This window comes from Pseudophryne corroboree, chromosome 9 (genome assembly GCF_028390025.1).
Source record: "Pseudophryne corroboree isolate aPseCor3 chromosome 9, aPseCor3.hap2, whole genome shotgun sequence".
In the NCBI taxonomy this organism is placed as follows: Eukaryota; Metazoa; Chordata; class Amphibia; order Anura; family Myobatrachidae; genus Pseudophryne; species Pseudophryne corroboree.
This window is the reverse complement of record NC_086452.1, coordinates 464,303-491,238: the sequence shown is the minus strand read 5'-3', so window position 1 is coordinate 491,238 and position 26,936 is coordinate 464,303. Positions and strand designations below refer to the sequence as shown.

At 47.5% G+C, this 26,936-nt stretch overlaps 1 protein-coding gene and 2 pseudogenes across 3 annotated transcripts in view; 1 reads left to right on the top strand and 2 right to left on the bottom strand.

Moving 5' to 3' along the window:
* The window catches only part of ZFYVE9 (zinc finger FYVE-type containing 9), a 418,761-nt gene that overhangs the window by 226,566 nt on the left and 165,259 nt on the right, over positions 1-26,936 (bottom strand). For all 3 annotated transcript variants that reach the window (XM_063938878.1, XM_063938877.1, XM_063938876.1), the window contains one exon: positions 18,624-18,723. In XM_063938878.1, coding sequence (XP_063794948.1) covers positions 18,624-18,723 — 100 coding nt within the window. The remainder of the gene's footprint in view (positions 1-18,623; positions 18,724-26,936) is intronic.
* LOC134960365 (5S ribosomal RNA) lies at positions 20,358-20,475 on the bottom strand (annotated as a pseudogene).
* Positions 21,437-21,554, top strand: LOC134960364 (5S ribosomal RNA; annotated as a pseudogene).

Below are 26,936 nucleotides of genomic sequence, written 5' to 3'. Positions count from 1 at the left end.
TCTACGTCTTATAATTCTCAGCACCTTAGGTATGAGAAGCAGAGGAGGGAACACATACACCGACTGGTACACCCACGGTGTTACCAGAACGTCCACATCTATTGCCTGAGGGTCCCTTGACCTGGCGCAATACCTGTCCCGTTTTTTGTTCAGACGGGACGCCATCATGTCCACCTTTGGTATTTCCCAACGGTTTACAATCATGTGGAAAAAACTTCTCAATGAAGTTTCCACTCTCCCGGGTGGAGGTCGTGCTGAGGAAGTCTGCTTCCCAGTTTCCATTCCCGGGATGAAAAACTGCTGACAGTGTTATCACATGATTTTCCGCCCAGCGAAAAGTCCTTGCAGTTTCTGCCATTGCCCTCCTGCTTCTTGTGTCGCCCTGTCTGTTTACGTGGGCGACTGCCGTGATGTTTTTCCCACTGGATCAATACCGGCTGACCTTGAAGCAGAGGTCTTGCTAAGCTTAGAGCATTATAAATTTACCCTTAGGCTCCAGTATATTTATGTGGAGAAAAGTCTCCATACTTGATCACACTCCCTGGAAATTTTTCCCTTGTGTGACTGCTCCCCAGCCTCTCAGGCTGGGCTCCGTGGTTACCAGCATCCAATCCTGAATGCCGAATCTGCGGCCCTCTAGAAGATGAGCACTCTATAACCACCACAGGAGAGACACCCTTGTCCTTGGATATTGGGTTATCCGCTGATGCATCTGAAGATGCGATCCGGACCATTTGTCCAGCAGATCCCACTGAAAAGTTCTTACGTGAAATCTGCCGAATGGAATTGCTTCGTAGGAAGCCACCATTTTTACCAGGACCCTTGTGCAATGATGCACTGTTTTTAGGAGGTTCCTGACTTGCTCGGATAACTCCCTGGCTTTCTCTTCCGGGAGAAACACCTTTTTCTGGACTGTGTCCAGAATCATCCCTAGGCACAGCAGACGTGTCGTCGGGATCAGCTGCGATTTTGGAATATTTAGAATCCACCCGTGCTGATTGTAGCAGTATCCGAGATAGTGCTACTCCGACCTCCAACTGTTCCCTGGACTATGCCCCTATCAGGAGATCGTCCAAGTAAGGGATAATCAAGACGCCTTTTCTTCGAAGAAGAATCATCAATTCGGCCATTACCTTGGTAAAGACCCCGGGGTGCCGTGGACAATCCAAACGGCAGCGTCTGAAACTGATAGTGACAGTTCTGCACCACGAACCTGAGGTACCCTTAGTGAGAAGGGCAAATTTGGGACATAGAGGTAAGCATCCCTGATGTCCCGGGACACTATATAGTCCCCTTCTTCCTGGTTCGTTATCACTGCTCTGAGTGACTTCATCTTAATTTGAACCTTTGTAAGTGTTCAAAAAAAAATTTTTTTAGAATAAGTCTCACCTAGCCTTCTGGCTTCAGTACCACAATATAGTGTGGAATAATACCCCTTTTCTGTAGTAGGAGGGGTAATTTAATTGTCACCTGCTGGGAACACAGCTTGTGAATTTTTTCCCATACTACCTCCTTGTCGGAGGGAGACTTGGTAAAGCAGACTTCAGGAGCCTGCGAAGGGGAAACGTCTCGACATTCCCATCTGTACCCCCGGGATACTACTTGTAGGATCCAGGGGTCCTGTACGGTCTCAGCGCCATGCTGAGAACTTGTCAGACGCGGTGGAACGCTTCTGTTCCTGGGAATAGGCTGCCTGTTGCAGTCTTCTTCCCTTTCCTCTATCCCTGGGCAGATATGATCTTATAGGGACGAGAGGACTGAGGCTGAAAAGACGGTGTCTTTTTCTGCAGAGATGTGATTTAGGGTAAAAAACGGTGGATTTTCCAGCAGTTGCCGTGACCACCAGGTCCGATGGACCGACCCCAAACAAGTCCTCTTCCTTTATACGGCCATACTGTGCCGTTTGGAATCTGCATCACCTGACCACTGTCGTGTCCATAACATCTTCTGGCAGTTATGGACATCGCGTTTATTCATGATGCCAGAGTGCAAATATCCCTCTGTGCATCTCGCATATATAGAAATGCTCTATAGTCAATAAAATACTGTCCCTGTCAAGGGTATCAATATTTTTAGTCAGGGAATCCGACCAAGCCACCCTAGCTCTGCACATCCAGGCTGAGGCGATCGCTGGCCGCAGTATAACACCAGTATGTGTGTATATACTTTTTATTATATTTTCCAGCCTTGTCAGCTGGTCCTTGAGGACGGCCCTATCTATAGACGGTACCGCCACTTGTTTTGATAAGCGTGTGAGCGCCTTATCCACCTTAAGGGGTGTTTCCCAACGCGCCCTAACTTCTGGCGGGAAAGGGTATACCGCCCATAATTTTCTATCTGGGGGAACCCACGCATCATCACACACTTTATTTAATTTATCTGATTCAGGAAAAACTATGGTAGTTTTTTCACATCCCACATAATACCCTCTTTTGTGGTACTTGTAGTATCAGAAATACGTAACACCTCCTTCATTGCCTTTAACGTGTGGCCCTAATAAGGAATACGTTTGTTTATTCACCGTCGACACTGGATTCAGTGTCCCTGTCTGTGTCTGTGTCGACCGACTAAAGTAAACGGGCGTTTTAAAACCCTTGACGGTGTTTTTGAGACGTCTGGACCGTACTAATTGTTTGTCGGCCGTCTCATGTCGTCAACCGACCTTGCAGCGTGTTGACATTATCACGTAATTTCCTAAATAAGCCATCCATTCCGGTGTCGACTCCCTAGAGAGTGACATCACCATTACAGGCAATTGCTCCGCCTCCTCACCAACATCGTCCTCCTACCTGTCGACACACACGTACCGACCCACAGCACACACACAGGGAATGCTCTGATAGAGGACAGGACCCACTAGCCCTTTGGAGAGACAGAGGGAGAGTTTGCCAGCACACACCAAAAACGCTATAATTATATAGGGACAACCTTATATAAGTGTTTTCCCTTATAGCATCTTAATATATATATAAGCATATCGCCAAATTAGTGCCCCCCCTCTCTGTTTTAACCCTGTTTCTGTAGTGCAGTGCAGGGGAGAGCCTGGGAGCCTTCCCTCCAGCCTTTCTGTGAGGGAAAATGGCGCTGTGTGCTGAGGAGATAGGCCCCGCCCCTTTTTCGGCGGCCTCGTCTCCCGCTCTTAACGGATTCTGGCAGGGGTTAAATATCTCCATATAGCCTCCGGAGGCTATATGTGAGGTATTTTTAGCCAAAATAGGTATTCATTTGCCTCCCAGGGCGCCCCCCTCCCAGCACCCTCAGTGACTGCCGTGTGAAGTGTGCTGAGAGGAAAATGGCGCACAGCTGCAGTGCTGTGCGCTACCTTTAGAAGACTGAGGAGTCTTCTGCCGCCGATTCTGGACCTCTTCTTACTTCAGCATCTGCAAGGGGGCCGGCGGCAAGGCTCCGGTGACCATCCAGGCTGTACCTGTGATCGTCCCTCTGGAGCTGATGTCCAGTAGCCAAGAAGCCAATCCATCCTGCACGCAGGTGAGTTCACTTCTTCTCCCCTAAGTCCCTCGTTGCAGTGATCCTGTTGCCAGCAGGACTCACTGCAAAATAAAAAACCTAAGCTAAACTTTCCTAAGCAGCTCTTTAGGAGAGCCACCTAGATTGCACCCTTCTCGGCCGGGCACAAAATCTAACTGGCTTGGAGGAGGGTCATAGGGGGAGGAGCCAGTGCACACCACCTGATCCTAAAGCTTTGCTTTTTGTGCCCTGTCTCCTGCGGAGCCGCTATTCCCCATGGTCCTTTCAGGAACCCCAGCATCCACTAGGACGATAGAGAAAAAGATCGAGTCATGTTTAATGTTTTCTAACATTAATAATGATATTAGGCTTTGATTTGATTTATTTTACAGCTTATTATTCCCATTACATCTGAATATACATAGATAGACTAATCATATTAATATATACAAGGTACACTCAGAGATAGAGGACACTGAAAATAAATTAATGTTAAGCATTAGTCCTACTTATTAGCTACTAGTTACCAGCCTGTCAAAATGACGGAACATCATAACAGTAATGTCAGCAGCTGTGCTCGCCCGAACGGAGCAACGCTTGAATTGCTCCATCGAACGCCATTTAGTGACCGCTGGTGTGAAAACACTTAAAGTCCCCCCATACAGGCGAGAAGCAGTGTTATCCTTTAATTATATAGGATAATTACATAAATCTGAATAGTAACACAAAATGGAAAACGCAAAAATACTTTTCAGAGAAACACACGCACACACACACACAAGCGCGCGCACACACATGCACAAGCACGCACACACACGCACGGTAAGCATTAGCATTGGGCATGTCACTGGCATTACACATTTTGAATAGAAGACGACTAGTATAATAGAAGTCACACACCGGGCCAGTAGCCGCAGCATAATAAAGAAACCAGAGTGTTCTTACAAAAATGAAAGATTTGGTTTAAATGGTGCTCTCAGTAAACAAATCACACCGGCCTCTCTTATACAGTGGGGCAAAGTCGCCCTCCAAACTGCCCCATTAAACAGAGGGGCAATATTGCCTCCCAAACTGCGCCATTATACAGAAAGGCAATATTGCCCTCCAAACTGCCCCATTATAGAGAGAGGCAATACTGCCCTCCACACTGCCCCATTATACAGAGAGGCAATACTGCCCTCTAACTGCCCCATTATACAGAGAGGCAATACTGCCCTCCACACTGCCCCATTATACAGAGAGGCAATACTGCCCTCTAACTGCCCCATTATACAGAGAGGCAATACTGCCCTCCACACTGCCCCATTATACAGAGAGGCAATACTGCCCTCTAACTGCCCCATTATACAGAGAGGCAATACTGCCCTCCACACTGCCCCATTATACAGAGAGGCAATACTGCCCTCTAACTGCCCCATTATACAGAGAGGCAATACTGCCCTCCACACTGCCCCATTATACAGAGAGGCAATACTGCCCTCCACACTGCCCCATTATACAGAGAGGCAATACTGCCCTCCACACTGCGCCATTATACAGAGAGGTAATACTGCCCTCTAACTGCCCCATTATACAGAGAGGCAATACTGCCCTCTAACTGCCCCATTATACAGAGAGGCAATACTGCCCTCTAACTGCCCCATTATAGAGGTTTGCAGAGAGCGGTACAGGCACCCAGTTTAAGCTCACAGCCTAGCAAGAACCTAAAAAGGAGGAACTATAGACTTAAGTACAATGCTGGCAAAGATTAGGGCCAAAACAGTTAATAATGAGTTTTATGGGTGCAAATTTTTTTATTATGTATATATTATAGATAGCAAATGACAATTATTCTTATTGAATATTATTTTTCTATTTAAAAAACCTCTACATACATTTATTGGGTCATTGGTGTCCCAGGGCACTGCAGCATGTCTTGTAATACAGACATCAAAAAGGAGATTTATGGTAAGAACTTACCATGGTTAAATCTCTTTCTGCGAAGTACACTGGATTCCACAGGGAATAACATCAGGGATGTCCTAAAGCAGTTCCTTATGGGAGGGGATGCACTGTAGCGGGCACAAGAACCCAGCGTCCAAAGGAAGCATCCTGGGAGGCAGCGGTATCGAAGGCATAGAACCTAATAAACGTGTTCCCAGAGGACCACGTAGCCACCTTGCACAATTGTTCAAGGGTCGCACCACGATGGGCCGCCCAAGAAGGTCCAACCGACCGAGTAGAATGGGCTTTGATGGTAGCAGGAGCTAGACGACCAGCCTGTACATAAGCATGTGCAATCACCATTCTAATCCATCTGGCCAGGGTTTGCTCGGAAGCAGGCCAGCCACTTTTGTGAAAACCAAACAGCACAAACAGAGAATCAGATTTCCTAATGGAGGATGATTTCTTCACATAGATACGGAGAGCCCGTACCACATCCAAAGACCGCTCTTTGGAAGACAACTCAGGAGAATTAAAGGCCGGAACCACAATCTCCTGGTTAAGGTGGAAGGAAGATACCACCTTGGGTAAATAACCCGGTTGCGTTCTATGAACAGCCCGGTCACGATAGAAAATCAAATGGGGGGAATTACAGGATAACGCACCCAAGTCTGATACCCTTCTAGCTGAAGAAATAGCCAGCAAAAATAGCACCTTAAGGGAAAGCCACTTACGGTCAGCAGAGGCAAGAGGCTCAAATGGAGGCTCTTGCAAGGCCTCCAGTACCACCGACAGATCCCAAGGGGCCACAGGAGGTACATAAGGAGGCTGAATCCGCAACACCCTGAGTGAATGTATGAACATCAGGTAGGGCAGCAATCTTTCCCTGAAACCAAACCGACAAGGCAGAAATGTGAACCTTGAATGAGACCAGACGAAAAGTCCAGGCCCTGTTGTAGGAAGGCCAACAGTTTGGCCGTGCTAAACTTGAAAACGTCATGATTGTGAGACGAACACCAAGTAAAGTAAGCATTCCAGACCCTATGGTAAATCCGAGCAGAAGCTGGCTTACAGGACTTCAACATAGTTTGAACGGCTGCCTCAGAAAAACCCTTGGCCCTCAGGACGGAAGCTTCAAGAGCCATGCCGTCAAAGCCAGACGGGCCAAGTACTGGTAAACACAAGGGCCTTGAACGAGGAGTTCTGGTCGATGTGAAAATAGAAGGGGACGATCTAGCGAGAGGCCCTGTAGATAGGAGAACCAGTGCCGTCTGGGCCACACTGGGGCGATCAGAAGTAGGTTTCCTCCTTCTTGCTTGAACTTCTGTATTACTCTGGGCAGGAGTGACACCGGAGGGAACATATACAAAATTTCCATGGGATTGACAGAGCATTTACGAACGCTGCTTGAGGATTCCTTGTTCTTGCTCCGAAGACCGGAACCTTGTGATTGTGTCGAGACGCCATCAGATCCACATCTGGAAGGTACCACTTGTCCAAAAGAAGTTGAAACACCTCTGGATGGAGGCTCCATTCTCTGGCGTGTACGTCCTGACGACTGAGAAAGTCTGCTTCCCAGTTTAGGACCCCCGGAATGAACACTGCGGATTTGGCCGGCAGATGGCGTTCTGCCCACTGAAGAATCCGTGATACTTCCCTCACTGCCATGCGGCTTCGAGTGCTGCCCTGATTTATGTACGCCACTGTGATGGCGTTGTCCGATTGTACTTGAACAGGTCTGTTCTGTATTAGATGATGGGCCATTGTCAACGCAGTGAACACTGCCCGCAGTTCCAGAAAATTTATCGGGAGTAGAGACTCCTCCTTGGTCCACCGCGCCCCAACCTCTCAAGACTGGCATCCGTCGTCAGCAGGACCCAGTTGGATATCCAGAAGGGACGGCCCCTGCTCAATCGCTGGTCCTGAAGCCACCAGCTCAGTGTCAGGCGGACCTCCGGAGACAAGGAGATCATATGAGATCTGATCCGGTGAGGTAGGCCGTCCCACTTGGTCAGAATTAACTTCTGCAGAGGGAGAGAATGGAATTAAGCGTACTCCACCATGTCGAAAGCCAACACCATGAGACCTAGCACTTGCATTGCCGAATGTATCGACACTTGTGGACGAGATAGGAAGCATCGAATCCTGTCCTGAAGCTTCAGGACTTTCTCCTGAGACAAGAACAACCATTGGTTGTGAGTGTCCAATAACGCTCCCAGGTGTACCATGTTCCGAGTAGGAACCAGGGAGGATTTCTTCCAGTTGATCAGCCACCCATGGGCTGTCATGAACTGGACCGTCAGATCTAGATGACACAGGAGAAGTTCCGGGTGAATTTGTCAGGATCAACAGATCGTCCAAGTACGCAGGATCCTGACCCCTTGACATCGGAGTGCAGCCGTCATGACCACCATTACTTTGGTGAAAACTCGGGGGGCCGTTGTCAAACCAAAGGGTAATGCCCGAAATTGGTAATGAAGATTGCCCACCGCAAAGGTACTGCTGATGAGACACCGCAATAGGAATATGCAGGTAGGCATCCTGTATGTCCAGGGAGACCATATAGTCCCCAGGCTCCAAGGCCAGAATAATAGAGCGCAGAGTTTCCATACGAAACTTAGAGACCTGCACATATTTGTTCAAAGACTTCAGATTGAGAATGGGCCGCGAGGACCCGTTCGGTTTCGGACTAGAAACAGCGGTGAATAGTACCCCTTGCCTCTCTGAGCCAGAGGCACCTGTACTAGCACCCCTGTGATCAGGAGGGAATGTACCACCGAATGCAAAGTGTTTGCCTTTGTCGGGCCCAGAGGAACATCTGTCAGGAACATCGATGAGGTGGACGGTTCTTGAAGGGTACGGCGTAACCTCGAGTGACGACTTCCCTTACCCAGGCATCGGAAGTGGTCTTCCGCAATTCCTGGGCAAAACCTAGAAGTCGACCCCCCATCCTGGGATCCCCCAGAGGGAGGCCCGCCCCGTCATGCGGCCAGCTTGTCAGTTTCGGAAGCAGGCTGACGGGCAGCCCAGGCTCGCTTCGGTCTGGGCTTGGCAGGTCTGGAAACACAAGCTTGCTTTGGGTACGCCTGACCTTTTGCTTTACCTGGAGGACGAAAGGGCTGAGGGAAAGTACTTTTAGCCTTCTGTGTGGAAGGAGCCGTACTAGGTAGGCAAGCTGTTTTAGCAGTAGCCAGATCAGCCACAATCTTATTGAGGTCTTCTCCAAAGAGAATGTCTCCCTTGAAAGGAAGCACCTCCAGGGTTTTCTTGGAATCCATATCCACAGACCAGAATCTCAACCAAAGGATACGTCTGGCCAAGACGGACGTAGTAGCAGCCTTGGCCGCCAGCACCCGGCATCGGAGGCCGCCTCCTTAAGGTACAGAGAAGCCGTGGTAATATACGAGAGACATTGTCCAGCATGCTCAGATGCATTAGAAGGCAGCTCCGCCTCTAGCTCCTGAGCCCACGCCTCAACAGCCGAAGTTGCTGCAATGGCTGGCCTATGCACAGCCCCCGTTAGGGTGTAAATTGCTTTCAAACAACCCTCCACACGTCTATCCGTCGGTACCTTCAGAGAGGTGACGGTAGTTACTGGCAGAGCTGAGGAAACTACCATGCGTGCTACATGAGAATCTACAGGCAGAGGAGTTTCCCAATTTTTATATAGCTCCGCAGAGAGGATAGCGAGCCAACAGTCTCTTATTCGGTGTGAATTTCGTCCCAGGATTTTCCCAGGACTCCTGACGTATGTCAGCCAGGTGTTGAGAATGAGGTAAAACTTGTTTAACCATCTTCTTACGTTTAAATCTGTCCGTGTTTTTAGAGACAGCCTCAGGTTCATCAGAGACCTGAAGAATGAGCCTGACAGCCTCAATCAAATCAGGGACATCCACCATTGACTTCCCTTCCCCAACAGCAGCATCTGAGTCAGTGTCTGTGGGGTCAGTATATGCACCATCCTCCTCAGAGGATGTGTCTGGAATAGCAGTGGATTGTGAGGAGGTAATTGCCCGTTTAAAAGACAGTTTAGTCTTAGGAGGGCGAGAGAGAGATTTAGATTTAGTCAGTGAACGGTTCAATTGCTGTAACTGAGTGGAGATTTGACCTGCTCATGGCGGATTAATTGCAGGGACCATAAACTGCTGCATTGGCACAGGCGGTCCCACAGGGGGCGCCAGTTTAGTTACAAGCATGTTTAACAGCGTGAAGAATGTAGCCCACGGTGGGTCATTTGTTGCCCCCGGCATTACAGACCCACTGGGGGGTAAGGAACCCCCTGAACTCTCTGCTGCCATATTTTCCTCCAAAATGTTCGCGGCATCACCACCACGCAATGTGGGAGAAGCCCCAGCTCCGTTGCCTCGTGTAGCTGACATAAGAAGCAGCACAATATTGGGCAACCTGGTACAATTCTAAGCAGCGATATATCTAGCAAGAACTCCCAGTGCAGTGTGACTTTCCTGTCAGCACAAACCGGGAATCCAAGAGATATATGGTGACTTTAATACACCGCAAGTATATCCTGTGAATTACGTATATTATTTAGAAACCTGACACACTTAGCCCCTTCAGGTTACAGAATATAGGAGTAGCACGCTGAGTGAAATACCCGATATGGCAGCCACGCAGCAGCTACATGCACACACACATATATAGTCACAAGCGTACCATGCAGGAATTATACACCATAAAACTGCACTGGACTAGCAATACAAAGTAATACTCAGTATAGCTATATATGTAAACAGTAGATATAACAAAGCACAGTAGATACTGGATGTATATTACAGGGTGTTTGTACCCCACCACCCTGACTGTATGCACTCTTTCTTAACTAACACAGTCCCAGTGACAGGTAGAATACTTAAGTGTCCTGTAAAATGCACAGCGCTGGCGATCAGGCGGCTTTACAGAGGAGGATTTGCCCCAGCAGTCCCAGGAACAGCGCAGCTCTGTTGTGATGGCGGCATATGCAGCTCCAAGGCGGGAACATTCACTGAAATGGCGCCCTGGCGCTGGGGGAGGGGCTACAGGTTAGGCCTTATGCCCCTGCTGGCTTCCCCACCGGGAGCTGCGGGCTATGTAAAAATGGGGGTTTAAGGAGAGGAAAAACCCCCACCTGTGCCCAGTGTCCCGGTGACTAGTGGAGCGGCTGCCCGATTACAGTGTCCACGCCAGCGCACGCGGCCCGCCTACCACGGCCCAAGAGACCCCTTACCTCCCCTTGTACCTGCGGCCATGCGAGATCCTAGAGGGCAGCGGCAGGTGTGTGACTGACAGGAAAGACACCGGAGCCTCCGCTGTAGTTACCCAGCAACCAGGGCGCGGGAGTATACAGCGCCGCTGGGGGAGTGATGGAGCTGCAGCAGAGGATGTCTTATGTGACATGCATAAAAGCTGCAGCCCTTGAAGTCTTCAAAAGTTCTTCTTTTCTTCTGATTAAGCTATAATATGGGCTGCAGGAGCCCCCCTGTTGATTGCCTGCTTACTGCATGGCACCAACTTACAAACTGAGCTCCTGTGCCTGGAGGCGGGGTTATAGAGGAGGCGGCGCTGTGCATCTTGGGAACAGTCAAAGCTTTGAGCCTGTTGGTGCCTCGGATCAAGATCCTACTCTACATCCCCAATATTAATCCTTGTGGAGCCCAGTGTACCCCGCTGCAGAAATAAAGATTTTCCCTACTTTCCAGCTACGGTGGAGATGCAGATGTAAAGCCACAGTAACGCTCATTGAAACTTGCATTAGCTCCGATTTTTAAATAAAAAGCGAAACGGCCGCCATGACTTTTCTCCACAGTAAATAGTCCAGCGACCTAGATCGCGGGTAATTGAATTTTACCCTTACAGAGGGTGTAAGGGAAATAGGACAAAGCACATTTACTTGGGTATAGTACGACTGGCCGGCTGTCGGGATCCCGGCGCCCAGCATATTGGCGCCGGGATCCTGACAGTCGGTATATGGAGTACCTCCCCATTTAGGTATTGTAGCAGTATTGCATCGTGACATCAGTGACTGAAGGTAGTGAGTGCAGTCATAGGGAGAGTTGTGGAGAGGAAACAGTAGTGCACCCAAAATACTGTATATGGTTATACTATGACACATGACTCCCAATAACATCTGCAGATAACAAGTGAGAAGTTTTATTGTTAGGAAAGTACAGTACTTAACACACTTTCAATGCATACTGTATCTGTACTTGGTTAAGTGCTGTTATTCAGCCGTTGCTGGTTAGCTTGGATTTCTGTTATGTGTGAGCTTGTGTGAATCTCACCACTATCTGTGTATTTCCTTCTCTCGAAGTATGTCCGTCTCCTTGGGCACAGTTTCTAGACTGAGTCTGGTAGGAGGGGCATAGAGGGAGGAGCCAGCCCACACTATTAAACTCTGAAAGTGCCTATGGCTCCCAAGGGACCCATCTATACCCCATGGTACTAATGTGGACCCCAGCATCCTCTACGGACTACGAGAAAAGGATTTACCGGTAGGTAATGAAAATCCTATTTTTTCTCTTACATCCTAGAGGATGCTGGGGTCCACATTAGTACCATGGGGATGTACCAAAGCTCCCAGTATGGGAGAAAGAGCGCGGAGGCTCCTGCAGAACCGATTGACCCAACTGAAGGTCCTCAGAAGCCAAAGTATCGAACTTGTAGAACTTAGCAAACGTGTTTGATCCTGACCAAGTAGCTGTGGCCTTAACGGATTTTGGACATGGCAAGCCTGCCGTAGAATAAGCATGCTGGATAGTACACCTGATCCAGCGAGAAATCATCTGCTTAGAAGCAGGACACCCAACCTTGTTGGGATCATAAAGGACAAGCAGAGCATCCGACGTGCTGTGACGAGAAGTTCTCTTCACATAAATCTTCCAAGCCCTTACAACATACAAGGATTTTGAAGTAACTGAGTCAGTAGCCACTGGCACCACAATAGGTTGGTTGATATGAAAAGCCGACACGACCTTTGGAAGAAATTGCTGACGCGTCCTGAGCTCAGCTCTATCTTCATGGAAAATCAAGTAGGGGCTCTTGCAGGACAATGCCCCCAATTCCGACACACGTCTGGCAGATGCTAATGCCAACAGTGTGACCGCCTTCCAAGTAAGGAACTTGACATCTACCTCCTGTAAAGGTTCGAACCAATCAGACTGCAGGAACTGCAGCACCACATTAAGATCCCAAGGTGCCGTAGGAGGCACAAAGGGAGGCTGGATGTGCAGAAAGTCTGAACCTCAGGGAGGGCAGCCAATTGTTTCTGGACGAAAATGGACAAGGCCGAAATCTGGACTTTTATGGAGCCCAACATCAGGCCCAAATCTGCACCTGCTTGCAGAACGAGAAACTGCCCTAGTTGAAACTCCACCGTAGGAAACTTCTTGGATTCACACCAAGACACGTACTTTTTCCAAATTCGATGATAATGTTTAGACGTCACTCCTTTCCTAGCCTGTATCAGGGTAGGATTAACCTTGTTCAGAATGCCCTTCCGAGCTAAGATCTGGCGTTTAACCTTCATGCCGTCAAACGTAGCCGTGGTAAGTCTTGATAAGAAAACAGCCCCTGTTGCAGAAGGTCCTCTCGAAGAGGAAGAGGCCTCGGATCTTCCAACAGCAACTCCAGAAGATCCGCATACCAAGCCGTCTTGGCCAGTCCAGAGCAATGAGGATCGCATGAACTCTTATTCTTTGTATTAGTTTGAGAATCCTTGGGATGAGTGGAAGTGGAGGGAACACATACACTGACTTGAACACCAACGGAGTTACCAGGGCGTCTATCGCCACTGCCTGTGGGTCCCTCGACCTGGAACAGTACCTCCGAAGCTTCTTGTTGAGCCGGGAGGCCATCATGTCTATTTGAGGTACATCCCAAAGACTTGTCACTTCTGCAAACACCTCTGGGTGGATATCATGTCTGCTGAGGAAGTCCGCTTCCCAGTTGTCCACTCCAGGAATGAAGATTGCTGACAGCGCCACCGCATGCTTTTCCGCCCAGAGGATGATTTTTGTTACCTCTGACATTGCAGCTCTGCTCTTCGTTCCGCCTTGTCGGTTAATGTAGCCCACTGTCGTTACATTGTCCGACTGAACTTGAATGGCCTGATCTTTCAGAAGATGTGCCGCTTGCAGAAGACTGTTGTACATGGCCCTTAGTTCCAGAATGTTTATCGGAAGGATGGATTCCAGACCTGACCACCTTCCCTGGAAGTTTTCCCCTTGGGTGACTGCTCCTCAACCCCTGTGACTTGCATCCGTGGTTAGGAGGATCCAATTCTGAAACTGAACCTGCGGCCCTCTAGTAGGTGAGAAGTTTGCAGCCACCAGAGGAGCAATATTCTGGCTTTCGGAGACAGATGTATCCTCTGGTGCACGTGAAGATGAGATCCCGACCATTTGTCCAGGAGATCCAGTTAAAAAGACTGTGCATGAAGCCATGAAATCTTTCGTACTGTAGAGCCTCGTAGGAGGCAACCATCTTTCCCAGAAGGCGAATGCACTGATGGACAGATACCCGGGCTGGCTTCAGGACTTCCCGGACCATTGCCTGTATCTCCTCCGGCAGAAACACCCTCTATACTTCCGTGTTGGGGATCATCTCCAGAAAGGACAGTCTCCTTGTCGTCTCCAAATGCGACTTTGGAAGATTTAGGATCCACCCGTGATCCTGGAGTAGTTGAGTTGAGAGAGCGATGCTCTGCATCAGCTTCTCCCTGGAAGACGCTTTTATCAGGAGATCGTCCAGATATGGAATTATGTTCACTCATTGTCTGCAGAGGAGAAGCATAATTTCTGCCATGACCTTGGTGAACACCCTCGGTGCTGTGGAGAGGCCAAACGGCAGTGCCTGGAACGGATAGTGACAATCCAGCAGCGCAAATCTGAGATAAGCCTGGTGAGGCGGCCAGATCGGAATGTGAAGGTACGCATCCTTGATATCCAGGGATACTAGAAATCACTGCTCTCAGAGGGCTGGATGTATTAACATATATCGCCGCCCATCGCAGCGATGTTGATCACATATGCACTAACATCACAATGCGGTGACAGGACACACCCTCCCCCCCCCCGCCGCCCCCACCGATACCTGTAAGGTGGTGTGCTGGGGGTCTCCGTCACCTCCCTGGGCTCTCCTTCACCTCAGCTGCCAGGAACCAAGCAGCAGGCTGTCCCTGGCCCCTCCCCCCTGCTGCCGGAAGGACCTCCGGCTGCTTTGCTAAGGGGAGGAGGAGATTACCTTTCGGGACCAGCGCTGCCTGGAGGAAGGCATGCCGTGGGGTCGGCAGGTTGCGGCGGACAGCAATAAGGAGCCCATAGGCTTCTATAGGGTATCGCCATCTCTGGGTGGCGAAAAACCGGCGGTGGGGTCTTCGTACATTTGAAAATGCGGTAAAACCCCTGAAAATGGGGGTTTTACCGCATTTTTCCCTTAGTACATCCCGCCCAGAGACTCCATCTTGAATCTGAATTCCCTCAAATAAGGGTTCAATGACTTTAGATTCAATATTGGCCTGACTGAACCAGTCCGGTTTCGGTACCACAAACAGGTTTGAGTAACAACCCTTGTTTGTTAAGTGAGGTGCAACTGGAACAATGACATTTGACCTTAGCAATTTTTGAATGGCTTCCTGTAAAATAGCACTTTCTGTCAGCAAAGCTGGTAAGCCTGATTTGAGGAATCTGTGAGGTGGGAGTTCTTGAAACTCCAGTCTGTACTCCTGGGCAACAATATCTTGTACCCAGGGGTCTAGGCCTGATGACGCCCAGACATGACTGAAATATCTTAATCTTGCTCCCACCTGCCCAATCTACAGGCTGGGAGGTCCACCGTCATGCCGAGGATTTTGAGGAAGCAGAACCAGGTTTCTGTTCCTGTGAACCTGTTGGTGCAGGTTTTCTGGATTTCCCCCGACCTCCTCTTAAGAAACTGGAAGAGGTTTGGACTTTTTAGCTTTCGCGGTCCGAAAGGACTGCATGGTAGATGTAGGATAAGATGTCCTAGCAGGTGGTATAGATGAGGGAAGGAATGTTTACTTACCCGCAGTTGCCGTAGAGACACACGCATCTAACGCTTCACCAAACAGAGCTTGACCTGTGAATGGTAGGTTCTCCACGCTCCTCTTGGATTCCGCATCCGCAGACCATTGGCGCAGCCAAGGTCCCGTGTGCCGAGACAGCCATGGAAGAAGCACTCGTATTGAGATGGCCAAGGTCCTTCATGGCCTCCATCATGAAACCTGCAGAGTCCTGTATGTGACGTAAGAACAATTCAATGTCACTTCTATCCATAGAGTCTATTTCCTTTAGTAACGTGCCTGACCACTTTATTATGGCTTTAGAAATCCATGCACAAGCAATAGTGGGCATTACAGCTACTCCAGTAGCTGTGTATAAAGATTTGAGTGTAGTCTCAATCTTACGGTCAGCCGGCTCTTTTAAAGCGGTGGACCCCGAGACAGGTAAAACAACTTTTTTAGACAACCTAGACACAGAAGCATCTACTACAGGCGGGATTTCCCATTTTTTCCTATCCTCCTCAGGGAAAGAAAAAGCAATGAGAACCCTTTTTGGAATCTTTTCTCCGGGTTTACCCAGGATTTTTCAAATAATGCGTTTAATTCCTTAGACGCAGGGAATGTAACAGAGGATTTCTTAGTATCAGTAAAGTAAGTCTCCTCTGCAGGCTCAGGAACCTTATCAGTAATGTGTAAAATGTCCCTAATAGCCTCAATCATAAGTTACAGCCCTTTAGCAACGGATACATCCCCCCCCCCGCATATCCCCATCACCGTCCCCTGTATCCGAGTCGGTATCCGTGTCAACTTGCATTATTTGGGCAAGAGCACGCTTCTTAGGGTAATTAACTGGGGTCTTTGATGAAGTAGTGGGAGCTGAATACGACAAAACCTCAGACTTTTTCAAAACCTGTGATTCAGTCTCATTATGAGCTATCCGAGATGAAATCTGGATATAATTCCCCTAATAGAATCCACCCATGGGGGTTCGGATTCAGAGGGCTGAGACAGTATATTACAGTCCTGAGTACATGGGATAGACTCTTCTGGAGAAGATATACACACTCTGCAGCACAAGGTACAGAGTTCCTAGACATGTTTATGTGAGCTATACAAACACACACACACAGGAAAATGTCAGACACAGTTTCCCCCCAGAGTACCTTCAGAGAGACACAGAGTATAAGGAGCAGCCACACAGCGTCCCTGTAGGCAGTTTATATAGTAAACAGCCAGCACTGACTGAATAACCTTAATAGAGTAAACAGTTAATACCTCACTCCCCCCTTGTCTATAACCCCCTGGTACCGCTGAGTTATGTGGAGGTCAGCGCTCCCCGTCAGCGTCTCTTCAGTGTGATCTGCAGGAAGAAAATGGTGCTGATGAGTGGATCCGCTCTGAGAAGCTCCGCCCCCTGTAATGGCGCGTCTTCCCGCACTTAGAGATTATACTGGCCTGAGGTAAATCTGCAGCAAACAGTGTTAGACCTTGTAAGCTATACTTGACCAGTGTAGGGTATTGCGCTGGCCCAGGGCGCCCCTCACAGCGCCGCACTACAAGTACCGCTGAGCCCTCCGGAGCGCAGCCTGTCAGAGCTGCGCTCCTACCCTTGTGCCGCCATTTCCCGCCGGTGATCCGCTTACTGGGGCACCAGCGTCATACTCACCACTCCATCTTCTGGCTCTGTTAGGGGGTGGCGGCCGTGCTGCGGGAGTGAGCGGTCACCTCATGGGCTTGCGATCTTCACCCTTAGGAGCTCAGTGTCCTGTCAGCAGAGATAGGAGACATTAACCTCTAGGATTGGATCCTACTCCCCCCCCCTAAGTCCCACGAAGCAGGGAGGTTGATGCCAGCAGCCTTCCTCTACCTAACTCTTTTAAAAAAATAATAAAACTAGAAAAACTCCTATGGAGCTCCCCTAGCTGTGACCGGCTCCTCCGGGCACATTTTCTAAACTGAGTCTGGTAGGAGGGGCATAGAGGGAGGAGCCAGCCCACACTATTAAACTCTTAAAGTGCCAATGGCTCCTAGTGGACCCGTCTATACCCCATGGTACTAATGTGGACCCCAGCATCCTCTAGGACGTAAGAGAAAAATAAGTAGTATTGCTGAGAGGTCACTTAATAGAATATATTTAATCATATTGTTTGGGCAAATTATTAACAATCACTATAACTGAGGTAGGACATGCTGGGATATGTAGTTCCACAACAGCTGGAATGTCACAGGTTGCCTAGCCATGAAATAGAGGACTGACATCAGATGTGCGCGTTCAATCTGGAGCGTCCATACAGCCTTTCCTAAGAGTTACTTGATAGCGAATTGCATTACCTGCAGGATTCCCTCTTCCAGTTACATGAAAGACAAATTGTGGCCTGGCAGAAAGTAACCCTTATACTGCAGCCGTGTCACATCCGTCTATAGGTGTATATATATATATATATATATATATATCTGTTCCTATAGACATCGTGATCCATGAGGAAAGCTCACACTGTCCCTATAACCCTACAGCTGTTCTAGAGATCCGCAGACAATAGTGCATACGTCCTCATGTCAGCTCTGATTCCACATTACAAAGACGTTAAAGCATTTGTAATTCAGACTTGGTACAGATGGGCGGCATATGTAAAGCACATAACAATTACATTTACAGGATGTAGTAAGATCACTCCTGGGAACATGCTGAGAGCGCGCTGACATGCTGAGAGAGTGCTGACATGCTGAGAGAGAGCTGAGAGAGCGCTGACATACTGAGAGAGCGCACTGACATGCTGAGAGAGTGGTGAGAGCGCTGACATGCTGAGAGAGCGCACTGACATACTGAGAGAGTACTGACATGCTGAGAGAGAGCTGAGAGAGCGCTGACATACTGAGAGAGCGCACTGACATGCTGAGAGAGTGCTGAGAGAGCGCTGACATGCTGAGAGAGCGCGCTGACATGCTGAGAGAGCGCGCTGACATGCTGAGAGAGCGCGCTGACATGCTGAGAGCGCGCGCTGACATGCTGAGAGCGCGCGCTGACATGCTGAGGGCGCGCGCTGACATGCTGAGAGCGCGCGCTGACATGCTGAGAGAGCGCGCTGACATGCTGAGAGAGCGCGCTGACATGCTGAGAGAGCGCGCTGACATGCTGAGAGAGCGCCGACAGAGTCCTGACATGCTGAGAGAGCGCTGAGAGTGTGCTGACATGCTGAGAGAGCGCTGAGGGTTCCCTTACCGTTGATGAGCACAGAATGGCAGGTCACACACACGCGCGCCTCCTTCTTATCCATGTACAATAGTTTGCATTTGAGGCTGCAGCAGGTGGCACAGAATACCTGAGAAGGAAAACACGTGTGTAAGGAATAATAATAATATTGCTGTCCAGGCATCGCTACGTATAGAACTTCCACAGTGTATAATTCTACTGATACAACACAATCAGCTCCTCCACGGCTCCAAACTTACTTCAACCATCGGGTATCCCCTACCTTTATTGGAGCATCCCCTGACCATCGGGGTCCTGAGGATAGTAGCGGGCACGTGATAGACCATTGTCTGGCTCCCCGCACCCTCCACAGCACCGGAACGAGGAGACGCTGGTTCACAGCCACATATGCAGCCGCCATCTTGCTGCCCCAAGGGAGTGATCCAAACGCTGCCCCGCCCGCATCTCTCCCCACCACTACTGCAGTACGGACGCCGCCTACTCACCCAGGCACCACGCCATTGCCTCCCACACCCTCCCGGCCGTCGCTCTCCAGCTATCTCGCGCTCACAGTGATGAAGAGATTGGGACTCCAGTCTTCGACCCCTCCACTGATCTCGGGCAACTCAGATGTGTCACCCCTACTGCCGCTTATAGAATAGTTCCTACGCTTCTCCCAGGTAAGTTCCCAGGCATGCAGACACTAACCACTTAACTGAAAAAAACGTTTCGCCAAAAACCGCTCAGAAATTGTTGGGGGGTTTTTATGAGTGAATTAGATGAAGAACATGAATTTAACCCTATCCAAAATGATTTTAGTTTAAAAAAAAAAAAAAAAAACAATACATTTTTTTATTATTATTTCAATATTTTTCCAAACATCGGAACATCGATCGGGAACATCGTGACCATCGGAACATCGGTAACATTGCGACATTAGTTTTTACACCCCGGACAACTGCCAGGTACACAGAGGGTGGCTGGGGGTGGCTTGGTTTGCACTTACCGGCGGCTACCATTGTCTGCAGCCGCTGATGGGGGGGATCCTGCCGTGCTGACCGATCAGCGGTGATCGGCAGCACGGCAGTCAGTGGGGGAGAGTGCGGGGAGGCAGAGCAGCAGCAGCGGCCGCTAACACTCTCTATCTGACTGGTCGCATCCTGTGCTCCCAGGTCAGATAGAGCACTTGCAAGCGTGGTCGCATCTGATGTCACCATGCCAGGCAAGTGGTTAACAGGCTGCAATTCTAAAGGTCCATACACACTTAACGATATAATGAGCGACGTCGCTCATTTTCCCCCTCCTTGAGCGACGTCGCTCATTATATCGTTAAGTGTGTATGCCGCCAGCGACGACCGATGCGCGGCCCCGCGGGTCGGCAACGATCGTCGCTGTCGGTAGGGCATGCATGAAGGATGTGGACTGTCGTCCACGACCTTCATGCAGGGCTGGCGGGGGCGTGACGTCACTGAGCGATATGAGCGGTCATATCGCTCAGTGCGTACAGGCGGCCGCCGACCGGCCGGCCCGGGAGGGGGAAACGTTAGACGATGTCGCTCACATATCTTACACATTCTTGAACGTATTGAAATGATTAACGTAATGGGAGAGAAAAGGAAAAGGGTAGAGAGGCAGATGAAAACAGAAAAAGATGGGTATGTGGGAGGGGAAAGAAAGGGGAAGGGAATAGAGGGGGGGGGGGGGTGAAAAATTGGTGATGCTGCTGTTGGTGTCCACCCTTCAGATGAAGGGGAATAGTGTCCTTCTCTACAACACCAGGTATTCCCAGGAAGTCTCCTTTCGGGTACTGACCTGGCCCAACGCTGCTTAGCTTCCAAGATCAGACGAGATCGGGCATTAACAGCGTGGTATGATAGTAGAGAGGCTATCTACCAATGAGAGTGCACCTATCGAAGAAAAGTGGAAAAGAGTTAAAAGGAAAGAATAGTGTCTGAATAGTATGTGGATCTGCTTTCCACGTTAGGCAAGGTGACTCATTTGCCAAATGGCCAGTGATGCACCCTGGATCGTGGATGAGAATGGGAATATAGGTTGTGAAGGATGTAAATGGGTCTACTACTTTGTGGAAGATGAGTGGAATAGCAAGGAGTGAATTGATAACATATTAATGGGCATGTTTGTAGGTGTTTATAAAAAAGCACCATAATTGATATTTTCATTCAACCCATCGGGTCTTAGAGTACCAAGGCGAAAGATCCATTCGCTCTCTTTTTTGTACAATTCTTTGGTCATGTCGCCTCCTCGTATTCCCAAGTGAATACGATCCAAGCCAAAGACTTTGAGATCTTTCATCAGACCTTTGTGTTGAAAGTGGAAATGTCTGGCAACCGTGGTGAGTTGTCTCATACGTGCCAGATCTTTGGATGCATTACGAATGTTGCCCAGATGTTCTAAGACCCTCTCTTTCAGTTTCCGTGAGGTCATGCCGACATATTTCATATTGCAGCTGCAAGTGATGCAGTAAATTACCGCTTGAGTATTGCAGTTAAAAAAATGTGTGTTTTTTTCTCTCTCTTTGGTTAACTCCCTTATGTCCATCAACACAATTGACTATCATATTTCTCTGCGACTTCAACCCTTTTCTCTCTTCCTCCCCCCCTTTCCCTTCCTTGCCCCTCCCTTCCTTCCTTTTTGTTCTTCACTGGTCCATCCCATTTCAGTGGACTCTCATCCACGATCCAGGGTGCATCACTGGCCATTTGGCAAATGAGTCACCTTGCCTAACGTGGAAAGCAGATCCACATACTATTCAGACACTATTCTTTCCTTTTAACTCTTTTCCACTTTTCTTCGATAGGTGCACTCTCATTGGTAGATAGCCTCTCTACTATCATACCACGCTGTTAATGCCCGATCTCGTCTGATCTTGGAAGCTAAGCAGCGTTGGGCCAGGTCAGTACCCGAAAGGAGACTTCCTGGGAATACCTGGTGTTGTAGAGAAGGACACTATTCCCCTTCATCTGAAGGGTGGACACCAACAGCAGCATCACCAATTTTTCACTTCCCCCCCCTCTTTTCCCTTCCCCTTTCTTTCCCCTCCCACATACCCATCTTTTTCTGTTTTCATCTGCCTCTCTACCCTTTTCCTTTTCTCTCCCATTACGTTAATCATTTCAATACGTTCAAGAATGTGTAAGATATGTCGATAAATTTGTGACCTAGGTACAACAGGTGATCAGTAATTTGTCCAACATTGAACCCCTAAGTGGTCTTTCAAAGACATAGAATTGGATCGCTCTGTTTTGTTTTCATTAACACAGAATTTCTGTGCTGGTCAGGAGAAACGGTTGCCAGACTATTAAGTGTCTGTAACCTTTCTAATTCGTTTTGTGTGATTACTTAGACCAGAACATTTCCTTTCCTTTTACCTTTTTGCTTATTCTTCCTTATATTTTCTCTTAAAAGATAAACCAAATAAAAAAAAAAATATTTAATAATAAACAAAAAAAAATTTTTTTGATCACAGTGGGATATGAATAATTTTTAACCAATTACTCAATAAATAGTTGTTTTAATATTTTCTCAACTCATATCTGAAGAATTTTTCTCTTCTTTCTTCTTTTGTCAAGAGTGCGCCCACACAAGAGCTTTCTTTCTCTCCTTTTGTAAGTACCACTGCATGCCTGTTAGAACACTACAAAGGAATATCTACTAAGAGGTATATTCAATTGATGTCAAATCACCTAATTTGTCAAAAAATGGGGCTTTTTCGACCAAAAAAATATGTCGAAACGGATTCGACAATTCAATACGGCACTTTGACAAAAAACTTGTAGTTTCAGTTTCGACTTTTGACTATTCGACAATTTCATATCTGTAAAGTTAAAAATGCGGCATTTCGACAAAAGTATATTCAATTGAAGAATGTCGATTTGACATCAGTGCTTTTCGACAGTCATTTCGTCAATTTCATTGCGCCTACTTATTCTGGCGTGAGCTGGTAAGAAATCTTAAATACTTTTCTTTTTTGGTGCTTTTTTGATTTATAATAGCATATCTATTGATATTTGACGTAATAGACCATTGTCTGGCTCCCCGTAGACAATGTGGGTATTTATGACCCACATTATTATATTTTCATTTTTTTAAATAATATTTTTTCCTGCACTCTGCTGAGGGAAATGTACCCATGATTCCACAGTTTCACCCAGCATACACTTCCCCAAAGCCACTCCTCTCTCCAAAACCAAATTGATCACTCTGCAGCTCCTCACTCCGCTCTGCAGGTTCACAAAATGGCTGCTGAGCACACAGCAAACAAGCCCTATATAGGATTCCAAATGGCGGGAAGTCGAATCCAGGCCGCCCACTATTCGACGATTGGTCCGTTTTCGAATCCGTTTTTAATTGAATATGTCGAATTCAGGGTCCCGGGTGGAGGGTTTCGGCTGTCGAATAGTGTCGAATCCGAAAACTGACGAATCCACGCCGTAATTCGACATCAATTGAATATACCCCTAACTCTCCCAGTAATTATTCCTGGGTTATTATTTGCCAGTTCTGCCATTATATGCCAGTTCACTCAGGCGTGACACCCACAGACTCAGATTTTCATGATACTTTGTACACTTGATACTACCACAAAGCTACTAACCCATGACAATTTTTTCTTCTCTATGCCTCACAGTTTTCAAGATATAGGGGGTCAAACTTTTGAAAAATTGCTGGGAAATGCCACTACTGATGTGAGGTGTATCTGGAAAAAGAATCACATCTCAGTGCCTAATCCACATACCACTATTATCACAGTGCCTAATCCACATACCACTATTATCTCAGTGCCTAATCCACATACCACCATTATCTCAGTGCCTAATCCACATACCACCATTATCTCAGTGCCTAATCCACATACCACCATTATCTCAGTGCCTAATCCACATACCACCATTATCTCAGTGCCTAATCCACATACCACTATTATCACAGTGCCTAATCCACATACCACTATTATCACAGTGCCTAATCCACATACCACTATTATCTCAGTGCCTAATCCACATACCACCATTATCTCAGTGCCTAATCCACATACCACTATTATCTCAGTGCCTAATCCACATACCACTATTATCTCAATGCCTAATCCACATACCACTATTATCTCAGTGCCTAATCCACATACCACTATTATCTCAGTGCCTAATCCACATACCACTATTATCTCAGTGCCTAATCCACATACCACTATTATCACAGTGCCTAATCCACATACCACTATTATCACGGTGCCTAATCCACATACCACTATTATCTCGGTGCCTAATCCACGTACCACTATTATCTCAGTGCCTAATCCACGTACCACTATTATCTCAGTGCCTAATCCCCGTACCACTATTATCTCAGTGCCTAATCCACGTACCACTATTATCTCAGTGTCTAATCCACATACCACTATTATCTCAGTGTCTAATCCACATACCACTATTATCTCAGTGCCTAATCCACATACCACTATTAACTCAGTGCCTAATCCACATACCACTATTATCTCGGTGCCTAATCCACGTACCACTATTAACTCAGTGCCTAATCCACGTATCACTATTATCTCTGTGCCTAATCCACGTATCACTTATCTCTGTGCTTAATTCACGTATCACTATCACAGTGCCTAATCCACATACCACTATTATCTCAGTGCCTACTCCACGTACCACTATTTCTCAGTGCCTAATCCACATACCACTATTATTACAGTGCTTAATCCACGTATCACTATTATCACAGTGCCTAATCCACGTATCACTATTATCACAGTGCCTAATTCACGTATCACTTTGACATTTTGACCCTTTGTCAATCGAAATATGGAGATTCCAGTAAAAAATGTTTTCTCAGTCTTGCTGGACTCAAGAGTTCATTATACATTCCTTTACTTCATACTTAAATTTTTTGGTTAAAAAAAATAGTGGGTTCAATTAACATTATCAACCTAAGGCAGATAAGTTATGTCCCTTTTTTGTTTAAATTGAACCTTAAAGTATACTTTAAAAGGCTATGAAAGAAAAATAATGGGATTTTGATTTCCTGTATGAGTATTTTAATGTTTAATTATAATTCTCTCGTTAAAAACGAAAATTACCATTAAGTAATATTTTGCTTGCCAGAGGAGTTTTTTCACTTGTATATTGCTATGTATATGTGCAGATTTCTAATTACACATAGGGGAGTTTTCAGTTAGCTGTGATATCCCGTTATTTGCCCGAAAAACTGTGAAAGATAGCTATTCAATTAGCCGCAATAATTTATTGTCTATAATTTTACCGTAAATTAATCTTCACCTAGTCTGAGCAGGTGCGAAGGTGAGGAAAATCTTTATGTTAAGGTAAAAAATAAGAATTTACTTACCGATAATTCTATTTCTCGGAGTCCGTAGTGGATGCTGGGGTTCCTGAAAGGACCATGGGGAATAGCGGCTCCGCAGGAGACAGGGCACAAAAGTAAAGCTTTTACAGGTCAGGTGGTGTGTACTGGCTCCTCCCCCTATGACCCTCCTCCAGACTCCAGTTAGGTACTGTGCCCGGACGAGCGTACACAATAAGGGAGGATTTTGAATCCCGGGTAAGACTCATACCAGCTGTTACGATTCCTGTACTCCAGACTGGAGAAGATCTTATGGCAGAGATCTGAGTACAGGAATGAAATACAGGTTGTGGGAGCTGGAAAGCCTAGTAACCCCTGGCACCCTAACTCCGTTGTCTCGCCCGTGTTATCAGAAATCCCCTGCGAGACTATGGTTGCTTGAGCCCATGGCAGCCGCGTTCGAAGGGCGGATTATGTCTGCCCAACCCCGATGCCCCCGCAGGTCTTAATGGGAGACAAGGGGAAGTCCGAGACAGGGTGATAACAAGGGGCCCTCTGACTAAGCAACCAAGCCAGGGGTTACAAGCTAACTAAACTAAATCAAAAGGTATGTGCGGACTAGCCGCCAGGGAAAAGGACAACCAAAGATCCACTGATCCGACACTCCTATCCGGCACCGCTGGACACCAGAGTGGATCTTGTGGAAGCGGAATCCTCCGCAAAGCTCCAGAACACAATATAAACAAAATAATAAATAATAGCGGACAAGCCGCAACACACGGCTGCGCCGCGACTCACGAACACCACCAGATGCTAAAGGTGCTCGATCAGACTCCAGGAACAGATGGCAACTTCCGAGTACAGGATCACTGAGAACAGGAACAAACGAACAGACCGGGACTGGGAACTCTCTCTGCAGCAGAATCAGGCAAACAGGAAGCTATCACCGGCGTCTGTGAGGAGTCCTGGGAGTGCTTTTAACAGAGAGTCCTAATTAAACAATCCAGAGCAGCTGGCCCACTGCATGATTCCAACTGACAAAATGCAATCAGCAGCCAGGTGAGGCTGAACACATGGAACAAGCTGCAATTACACAGACTAACCAGCGGCAGCAGACAAGAGCATACTAAAACAGAGCAACAGGAAATCCTGGCATGCAAGACAACTAATAAACATGAAATACCTAACAAAATGCAAAACAGGAATGAGCCACAGCCGTGGCTCATAACATTACCCCCCCCTTGAGGAGGGGTCAAAAGACCCCAATATTCAGACTATCCAGAACAAGGGATACAAAAAAAAAAAAACCTGACACATTGGTCTAACAGACACGAAAACAGAAACAAGCTGCAACCACAGCTTGTAACAGTGCCCTCCCCTTGATGGTGGCCACTGGACACAAGACAAGGGAAAAAAAAAATCTTTTTTTTTTTTTTTTTTTATCAAGGCAAGAGTCAAAAAATTATTTCTTTTTCTTCTTCTTCTTTTTACAAAGCTCTTTAGGTCTGACCAAGGTAATTCCCCAAACATTGTCTGAACTGATGGTACCACCCAGCAAGGCTGCGTTCAAATCAGAGACAGGTCTCTTACCCTTGGGAGCTGAACTTTCTGGTAAAGTACTATTATTAGAAGAAGTAGTCAGAAAAGCACATCCTGCAGTCACAACAACGGGCTGAGACTCCTGTGCCGAGTTTACAGTATTTTGTGGACTCTCAGCAGACAAGACGGGTGACTTAGAGGAACCTGAACCAATTTCTTTGGAACCATATCTTTTAATAATTGCATCACTGAATGCTGGGGGATCCTGAAGAATGGGATCTTCAGCTTTCATTAGGCTGGTCGCCCACTCAAAAGGCTCTCCTCTAAAAGAATAAATAAGATAGAGCACAATGTTCTCTGGAGTGATGCCCAGAAATGGTCTAGACAACATAATAATGTAATAGTGTTTGTAAAGCGCCAGAAATTGGGCTAAGTCCCCATCAAAGATTATGGATGTTGAGATATCAGAGTCAG